This window comes from Lolium rigidum, chromosome 3, assembly GCF_022539505.1.
Source record: "Lolium rigidum isolate FL_2022 chromosome 3, APGP_CSIRO_Lrig_0.1, whole genome shotgun sequence".
Taxonomy (NCBI): Eukaryota; Viridiplantae; Streptophyta; class Magnoliopsida; order Poales; family Poaceae; genus Lolium; species Lolium rigidum.
Window position 1 is genome coordinate 311,655,425 of NC_061510.1, and position 9,759 is coordinate 311,665,183.

The 9,759-nt window shown below is 45.8% G+C and overlaps 1 protein-coding gene across 1 annotated transcript; it reads left to right on the plus strand.

The window, feature by feature from the left end:
• Positions 1–6,415: 6,415 nt before the first annotated feature.
• Positions 6,416–7,848, plus strand: LOC124699864 (transcription factor TIP2-like). The gene is made up of 3 exons (XM_047232095.1): positions 6,416–6,975; positions 7,153–7,578; positions 7,695–7,848. The coding sequence occupies exons 1-3, from the start codon at positions 6,424–6,426 to the stop codon at positions 7,764–7,766; spliced, it is 1,050 nt and encodes a 349-aa protein (XP_047088051.1). The 5' UTR covers positions 6,416–6,423; the 3' UTR covers positions 7,767–7,848.
• Positions 7,849–9,759: the final 1,911 nt, after the last annotated feature.

The following is a 9,759-nucleotide window of genomic DNA, read 5'->3' on the forward strand; positions in this document are numbered from 1 at the left end:
CCTCTGATCCGGTCAAATTCTGGTGATAACAGTACTAAGAGTTCGTACTGATCGGATACTACTACTACTTATCGGTCTAAGCTTGTTCTCCTCCGGAACCCTCCCCGGTTCCGTAGACTATAAGGTAGTCTACACCTTCAACACCTCCAGAGAGGTATGGTTCTTCATAGCCGATGATGTCGGCTCCTTCAGGGTTGTCGTTGTCCTCCTCCAGATGGTTCAGACAATCTAAGCAGGGGATTTAAGAGTGGTATGAGTACGAGCGTACTCAACAAGTTCATTATAGAAAAGAGGTTTTTAATGCACTAGCTACGATATTAGACCAGAAAGTCTAATACTAATGCAAGTTTTGATAAAAATTTCTTCAAGAGGTTGCTTTTATTTCAAAGAACTATGTCCGTCAGCCTTCTCACCGGTTTGACTAGAACTTCCATGGAGTTCCTTTCTCGAGCAGCCGTTAGCTTCCATATCCCGGAACGAGGAGTGACAAAGTCACGACTCATTACACTCTGCAGAGGTGTGTTGCTTTACCCATAAGAGATCTTAACCTTGGTGCCAACCGAAGCTTTCCCGTCCACACTTCCTTCGGTGTGAGGCCCGGTATAAGGTCATAGCCAATCATATTCCTCCGCTACCTCGCACACCCACCCTTTGTTGCATACCCCGACCCTGGGTCCTCGCCGGTCCCATTATTCCCATATTAGGGTGGACCCCAACCACGACGACAGTTCTGGGCTCTTACCATAAACTCCTTCGCCGGTAGCTGCAACCCATCATAGACCGCAATATCGTGGGGAACTTTAGGCTTCCCCAACCTGCCGCTTGCTCTTCGGGCGACAAGTGTACTACGGACAAAGCCGTGGGGAACTTTAGGCTTCCCCAGCCTACCGCTTGCCCCCGACAGATGACAAGTGTCTACGGTAAACGCGTTCGTTGATGTACAAGAGGTGGAAATACGATTGACTATTCCGTCCCACTCCGGATCTTATGGTTAACACGGTTATTACTGGCACAAGAATCACCTGGATCGACATTTGTTGTTTAATCCTAGATGGATATAAACCCTTGCAATGGAACCTCCACCATGTCAACACAATCCATGGTTCCATTGCCAACCACTTAGTCATATTCATAGTTATGAAAATAGTGGTTTTGCTTTTTATGCATTAGTGATAAACATAGTACTTCGCAAGTAATTTGATAAAAATACTCGAATGACATGAGCAAGTGATGAACTTGCCTGAACACTGCAAAGTGTTGCATTTGGATAGTGTGGACTGACCCTTGTCCTCTATTGCTGAAAAAATAGCATCATTGTCCGATAAGGGCAATGGTTAAAGAAGCATTTATGCATGATTCCAGTTTTTAGGGTTTGTTCCCCCCTTCCGATATCTTTATCATTTCATGAGAGGTTAATACTAAGAATGACTTAGGGATACTTTATTTAGGGTAAAATACAACCTTGAAATGTTGTCAAGGTGTTTTTAAAGTCCAAAATACTTTATGGACTTATTTTCATTATTGAAAATAAAAGGTGTGATTTAAATGATTATTTAAATCATCAAATTTGAACTTATTCTTGTTTAACTTCAAAAATTCTATTGCATATTTTACTATGATAGAGATTTTTATACTGAGTGGTTTTCATATTTTTAATTAGTTTTTTAGAGCTATTAAACATTTACTATTGATTTTCAAAGTTTCAGCATTTTTATGAATTTGTGAAATGACACAATTGCCCCTGGGCCCACATCGGCCGCTGGAGCCCAGCGGTTGGGTTAGACCAGCTCGGGTCCAACCGACCCGAGCGGTCGCTCACACTTCGCCTCCCCCGCGCCGCCTCGACGAACCCTAATTCCCCATCTCTCTGGCGACTTGCGTCGCCCTCGCCGCTGCCGCTCGATTCCGGCGAGCTCCGCCGGTCTTGGCCCTCGCCATGGGGCGCAGCCGAGCCGCCGCATGACGCCGTGTCAATCCCTCCGCATCGATCCGGGAGCAGGCGCTGCTCCCGCTGCGGCCCTCGACCCTCTTCGCGGTAGGCTAGGGTTACGGGATCTACGGCGATCCCGCTGCTCCCAACGTGTTCCTCGGTGTGATGGTGCCGCCGTGGGCCTTGCCGCGGTGGTGCGGGCGCGCGTGGGCGCTGATCGGAGCATGGCCTGGCTCTGGCCGTGGCGCGTCGTGCACTCGGCGCGCGCCGCCGTGGCCGCCATGGCTGCGTTTGATGTCTGCTCTCCCCGGGTACGTGCGCCACCCTTCTCTCTCTCTCTCTCTCCTGCGCCTGTTCTTCTTCCTCCTCCTTTAGCTCTGGCCACGGCTGCTCCATCTCGTGGAGAGGCTTGCCGTGCCCATGCTCTGCTGCCGTGCCTAGCTAGCTGTGCAAGCTTGCGTGCTGCCACGTGTCATTCGTCTTGCTGTTGTGCTCCACGGCTTAGCCATTGCTGCTATGGCCATGCCAGGTGTTTGTGTTTCCGTCATGTGTGCAGCTATGCCATGCCTCTGTGCAAGATTGTTAGGGTTGTACTGCCCTGCCGTGCTATCCTTTATCCTGTGCAAGAATTCCTAGTCTAAGTGCTTGCTATGCTTGCATTTCTTGCTTAATTCTAGCTCTGTGCCTCTGTTCTTGTTACTATGCTTGCAAGAAATTCAAGTGTATTCATGTATGTTGCCCTGGCTTGATTACAGTGTGCAATTCTTGCAAATTTGCAAGTGCCAGTGCTATTATGTGCTATAGCTTGTGCTTGATTTCATGAGTATGCTCAATTGATCATTGCTGTTGACTTAACAGTATTATTCAGTGATGAATGATATGTGCTTTACTTGTGTAGCTTGATCCAGTGGTTCATCATGCCTTTGATGTGCTTCTGGATACAATCATAAAGTCATTAATTCAGTTATCTGTTTATTCAGTTTATGACTTGGTGTAATTCTTCGATGACTCGGTTAATTCCTTCGTTGGCTGCTTGGCTATGGCAATCCTAGCAAGAGCTAGTGGTGCTCCGATGATCAATTGATCAACAGTTGCTTGTGAGACATTGGTGTGCTCCTCTTCGTGATCGACCGTGGTGCTCATCCAATGCTGTGTATGCTTCATACGGTGCTTGGCTCCGTGTGTGCCGGTGCTTGCTCAAGCATCGAGTAGATGCTTGCAATGATCCATTGGATCATCCGCAAGGCTTCGTGCAAACAATTACTTGTCTGTTTCATTTATCTGTTTATCTTGCCTTAATAAATGGATGAATAAATGATGTGAACTGGTAATCAGTGATGATCGTTACAATTAATTTGCTAGAGCTAGCTGGATGACAACCTCTGGTTGGTACCCTAGCCCTCTACTGAATCCAAATGGATGATGAAGTGGTGGTTTCATGTGTTGGCTTTGGGTTGAGGTGGCCCTGGCAGCAGTTGATGCTGTCATGGGTAGCTCCCCTCTTCTATGGCTTGCTATAGTTGGTGATTGCTTGCTGGATTTGAACAACTGCTCACTGGCTTGATCCAATACTGGACTTCCAGTGGCTTTTGATGTTGAGAAAATATATAGACAAGGATTTGTCTATAGTCTGATGGCCTAGCTAGCTGTAGGTGTTGAATGTGTGGGCTAGGCTAGCTGTGAATTCATTCTTGGCTGGATTCCTTTAGTTATGCACTGATTTGCATAACTGATGTTCCCATAGGATGATTACCTAATGGTCTTACCCATATTTTCTTGCACCAAATGGCTTTGTAGCCGTGATGATGACACAAACAGGGTATTCTACCCTTCTGTGCTCTCCGTGATGCATTGTATGCTTATTTATGAGCAAAACTTGGTTTTGCTCGAGGTTGATTTGGTTTATACCTCACTCCAGCTCCTAGATTGTTTGTTGGTGTAGAGGATTTCTTCGAGTGTTGCGCTTATGCTTGCCCTGCTCCTCCTTGCAAGCCTGTGGTGCTTGAGTTGATGTTGTGATGGTGTGAGCAGGTTGAACAACAGTGCTGTTCCTCCTGTTCTTGAGTTCTTGGTTTCTGGTGGACTTACCCAGTGTAGCATGTCGATGGATATGGCTTAGGGTTTACTGTGGAGGCTTTTATGTGGCCTTCTCCTTCCTCTCTGGTCGACAACAAGGCTCGCAGCTTGTGGTGACTCACTCGGCCTCGTGTGTGTCGTTGAGCATGCACACTGCACCGGTGAGCAGCTTAGTCGTGTGTGTGTACCAAGTGCTTGGTACCTGGCTTGGTACTTGGCTGTGAGTAGATCGGCTCGGCGAGCTGTGAGCATATCCTCTCTCGTTGCCATTTTCTTTCTAACCTGCCAAGTGGCAATGCCACTTGGCATAATTGTTGCTTTGCTTTGTTGTGTGGAGGGAATCAAGATGATAATCAAGTGAAGATGAAGATCATCAGGCTCAAGCATCTTATGAAAATAGACTTGTAGTTTAGGATAGGTCATTAATTGTAATCTTCTTTCTTTTTCTTTTTCTATCTTTTCCAATTCTTGTAATGTGTTGTAATATTCTTATATTTCATTTCCGGATATTGTAAAGACAATGTATCTTGTGTGTTAATCAATAAAGCTCAAAGTTTTCTCTAATGAGCTTTACTTATTATTTGTATTGTTCATATTGTTTATTATTTATAATTTACTTAATGAATTTCCTCACAATTGAATTATGAGATATTTATTTGATGTTTGAATTTGAAATTCAAATTCAACTTAGGTTTGAATTCAATCATGCAACTTAAGTTTGAATTCAATCATGCACTTAAGTTGTGATGCAATATCACTCCTCTCTTCTCAAAACCCTAACTTACTTGAATAAGAAACAAGTTTATCGCACTCTCGAAACCCTAACCCTGTAAGGTGTCGAGAGAGAAACTTGTCCCCCTTCAATGCAGTTTTGTTTTAAAAGCGCGGAATTTCCCCAGAATTTACGATGCAATGCACATCCCTTTCTAAAATCTACCCCTCGATCGTCTCTAAACCTGGGACATTACAGTGGAGGAGCTCGAAGAGGGGGAAATGGGGGATTTGAATTTGGCGGTGAGAGTGGAGCTCCTAAATACGGTGACAAAATTTTGTGGACTGTGACCGAATTCGTCCCGCCGCTTTTTCCCCGTTACGCTCGAGCTCGTGTCATCTCCGTGGCTTCCTCTGCAGGAGTGTCGCAGAGGCCACAACACAGAGGAAGCCCAGGCATCCTATCAGGTTATTTTTGTTTTCGCATAGCCTATCTAGAGAGCATGCGAGCTACCAAAGGCGCTATTCGTAATCACTAGCAGCTCCAAGTTTACTTGTTCTGTTGGTCTCTTTCATCCATGTTGGATCGTGTTTTGTTTTCTATTCTTTTGAGGAAAAAACCAAGTGCCGTTTACTATTCCCTCCATATAAAATGTAGATATCTTCACTTCTTCTATATACGGATGGATGTATCTATAATTAAAGTATGTCTAGATACATCTATATCTGGGTAAAACTAAGACACCTATTTTTAGACAGGGGTAGTATTATTTACCTCTGTTGTTGGCTGATGGGGGGAATAACCGAACAGATTTTGAAGAGATGCAGGGTGACATGAGGCGATCAAGCCAATCCCTGTGGCCTGTGGGGAATGAACCCCTGGCAAACGAAGGAGGCAAGTGTGGGTAGAGGCAGGGGCAAGCCTTTCAGATTGTTGCATGGGCATGTACCACTAGAATTGTCAGTGTCCGGTGCATGGCGGACCTTGGGTTCCTCTGGATGGGAAGTTAACGGGGCCCACCCTGAGGAATCTCAGTAACAAACCATGAAAAAGAAGCCGGCCAGCAGTGCAGCTCTTGTCGTACAAGTGTCCCTTTCACCCTGCCAATCCATAGGGAACCAACCGCTTTCTCCTACCCAATTTCAATTTGCCCCTTTTATATATCCCCACCTCTCCTCTCCTCCAACTCCTCTCTCATCACTTGAAGTTGTGTTCATCTCTAGCAAGTAGCAGCAGCAGCAACTCAAAACAAAACCAACCTAGATCAAGCCTCTAACTAGCTCCTGCAGTTACCCTGGAGAGAGGTTTGCCTTTGTTTTTAATAATTTATCTCGTAGCTTTTTGCGGCAATCTGCAGTTAACTCAGAATTTGGGATAGTTTATTGGAGTATTTTCAATTGTAACAATGCATCTTCCATCCCTAGCTGCACCTGCTATCTCTTCTTGCTATCTGTAGTAGATGTTCGTGTATAGTTTCGCTATCTGTAGTAGATGTTCGTGTATAGTTCCGCTAGCTTCTCGCAAATTGCTTCCTTGTCCCTTTCGAAACTCTAGAACCATCTGCAGTTTGTTAGGTCTTTCATACCATCTATAACTTGTAAAATAACTTGTCCCCATTGCATGTAAGATTTCACACACAAGTTGGGTAACGTACTTGACTCCTGCTGGGTGTGCTTCTGCAGGTTTCAATCCCCAAGTTGAGACGATGTACCACCCTCAGTGCGAGCTCCTGATGCCCCACGAGACGCTGAACATGGATGTCGGCCAGTCGCACCTCCCCGCCTCCTCCGTCACCGCTATGCCGGCAGACCTAAACTTCCACCTCCTCTCCTACGTCGATCCCGCAGCTGCTACGGCCGTCTCGCCCCAGCCCACCGTGGAGTACTTCTTCGGCGGCACCGACCAGCCGCCTGTCCAGTTCGAGCAGCTGGCCGCCACCAACCACCAGGCGATGAGCATGCTGCGGGACTACTACGGCCAGTACCCCGCGGCCGCCGAGACGTACCTCCGCGGCGGGCCGAGGACCGGGTCGTCGTCCCTCGTGTTCGGCGCCGCAGAGGACGAGTCGACCTACTTGGTCGGCCCCTTCGAGACCTCCCCGAAGCCACGGGCCAGCGGCGGCAGGAAGCGGGGCCGTGGCACCGGCGGCTTCAACGGCGGGCAGAACAACGGCGTCGAGAAGAAGGAGAAGCAGCGCCGGATGCGCCTAAGCGAGAAGTTCACCGCCCTCATGCTCCTCATCCCCAACCGCACCAAGGTTTGGCACCTTCGTTTCCTATTTCTTCTGCTACTTGGCCTACCCTACGTCGTACCGTCTCATGCCAATGATTGCTATTAAATTCTTGCGCAGTCGATCCGTTCATCGATCTTGTGTGTACTCATCTTTTGTCTCTACTATAATATCTTGGGGTTGTAATTAATTAATATTTTGTAGGAGGATCGGGCCACCATAATCGCGGACGCGATCGAGTACATCCAGGAGCTGGGGAGGACGGTGGAGGAGCTGTCACTGCTGGTCGAGAAGAAGAGGCGCCGGACGGAGCACCAGGGGGACGTGGTGGACGCGGCTCCCGCGGTATCGGCCGGAGAGTCGGAGAGCTCCGAGGGCGAGGTGGCGGCCGCGGTGGTGGCCGAGCCGGCGCTGCAACCGATCCGGAGCACGTACATCCAGCGGAAGAGCAAGGAGACGTTCGTCGACGTGCGCATCGTCGAGGACGAGGTGAACATCAAGCTCACCAAGCGCCGACGTGACGGGTGCCTCGCCGCCGCGTCCCGGGCGCTCGACCACCTCCGCCTCGACCTCGTCCACCTCTCCGGCGGCAAGATCGGCGACTGCCACATCTACATGTTCAACACTAAGGTAAGGTCACATTGCCAGAGCCATTCTATTAGTCTCGCTGGCCTTGGTTTTGTGATTTCAAGATATGCAAATTGAAGTTGATCATTCTTCTTGTTTCCTTGTTTATCTGGATGCAGATTCATCAGGGATCTCCAGTGTTTGCAAGCGCAGTAGCGAGTAAGCTGATTGAAGTCGTGGATGAGTACTAGCTATCATAGCCTCTACCGATGCAAGTTTCTCTACATTGCTAGCTAGCTATAGCTAGGGTTCTTGGGTATCTGCATGAGTAGTTCTTTGGTCCATTTAATTTTTAGACTGTTTGTTCCGGTGTTTGATAATTAAAGACATAATATATGTATGAGTGTTTTGAAACATCAGGGCCATCTTTAATAATGTTGGAACTTTTGGGATTAATATGTAATTCTCTGAATTTTCCTGAGATGAGCACATAAGCATGCATGGTGTGGGTAGGTTGCAGTTGTAGATCTGGATGAAAATGGGGTAGGTGAGTCTTTGTTCAGCTGTGACTTCCCTTCTGATACTATTGTGTGGTTAGGTAGGAACCTAATTAACTACTCTTTTTTTCTTCTAAGAACTACTTAACTAATTTCTTATCTGTTAACTTAAGCACTTCACTAGTTTTATACATCAAAATTTAGAGTCAGTGGCGTTTGGGATATACAAGTTGATAGAATGATAGTAGGTATCATAACCTCCTCGTCTGTACTCTGTACATATTTCTGTAACTGCTGGTATCTTTATTTGATACAAACAAAAACATTATAAATTTGATACAAAGAAAACAGCACAAATTTTCAGTACACAAAAGTAGTTCAGTACACTGGCCTGGTTCACTGCAAGCAGTCGCAAGCACATTCAGATATGCTTTCTTTTGTTCCCTGCAGCCTGGGAAAGTTTTTGACTTGGTTTTGGTCGGTGCAATCTTTGCTGTACGTGTAGCGTGCAGTCATCTTCTGCCGCGTACCACTCAATCGATATGCCTGCATGCATGTTTTCGGGTGTACAATATGCTGTACAATCTTTAACCTGAGGATTGATTGCTTCTAAGAATTTAGAAAGTTGTCATAATGCAAAACGAAAGAGGGGTTACATTGCAAAAAATAATTATTTCACTAAACAGAGCTGCAATACTACCATTCAAGGCTCCACTGATGAGAGGCTTCATGAGGCCAGTAAGAGAGGGCGTGCCACCAAAATGGTGCCCTTTCGAATATCAGTATCTCCCGGACTTTCGTTACATTTGTGGTATCATTGGACATGTTGACAAAGGCTGTGCAATAAAGCAGGCTAAGGGTGAGAAGAAGCAATATGGGGGCTTGTTGCGTGCTTATATCCCGAAGAAGACAAGTTGAGATGATAGGCAGAAAAGAAGTGAAGTCGAGAACCAGAGCCGTGGGAGGGGTTATGGTTTTAGCTCTCGTAACTCGGGAGGAGGGAGTGATAGTCTGACTTGGAAGTTTAGGGTTAGGGGTAGATACATGATTTGTCTGGTTTGGATATATCTAGACCTTGTTTATCAACTTGAATGCTTACGATATGACATAAGAAGACTATGTGATTTGGTTTTTCATTTTTTCTGATTTTTTTGAATTTTGTGCCCACCCATTTGTATCTTGGTCAAATCCTAGGTTTGACCAAGATTTAAACAAGTTTAAATCATGAAAATGAAAAGGGAAGCATGTATCCTTCTTAGTCACTCTAAAATGAAGTTTTTGGGAGGTTTTTGAAATTTCCATGTTTGAATCTTTTGGTCAAATCCTAGGTTTGACCAAGATTTAAACAAGTTTAAAACATGAAAATGAAAAGCGAAGCGTGTATCCTTCTTAGTCACTCTAAAATGAAGCTTCTGGGAGGTTTTTGAAATTTCCATGTTTGAAACCCAAAACCACTTATCTTCATGCTTGACTTCATAAGACATAGTTTAGGGGTTAGGGGGTATAGATACATGATTTGTCTGGTTTGAATATGTCTAGACCTTGTTTATCAACTTTAATGCTTACTATATGACATAAGAAGACTATGTGCTTTGGTTTTTCATTTTTCTGTTTTTTTTTTGAATTTTCCGCCCATTTGAATCTCTGTCAAATCCTAGGTTTGACCAAGATTTAGACAAGTTTAACACGTGAAAACGAATAAGTAAGCCTGGATCCTTCTTAGTCACTCCAAAATGTACCAATTGAT

Bases quoted from the DNA above. Each gene is read 5' to 3' on its own strand.
- LOC124699864 (XM_047232095.1), top strand. From the start codon at position 6,424: ATGTACCACCCTCAGTGCGAGCTCCTGATGCCCCACGAGACGCTGAAC. The intron at 6,976-7,152 runs GTTTGGCACCTT...AATATTTTGTAG, and splicing joins TCATCCCCAACCGCACCAAG to GAGGATCGGGCCACCATAAT. The intron at 7,579-7,694 runs GTAAGGTCACAT...ATCTGGATGCAG, and splicing joins TCTACATGTTCAACACTAAG to ATTCATCAGGGATCTCCAGT.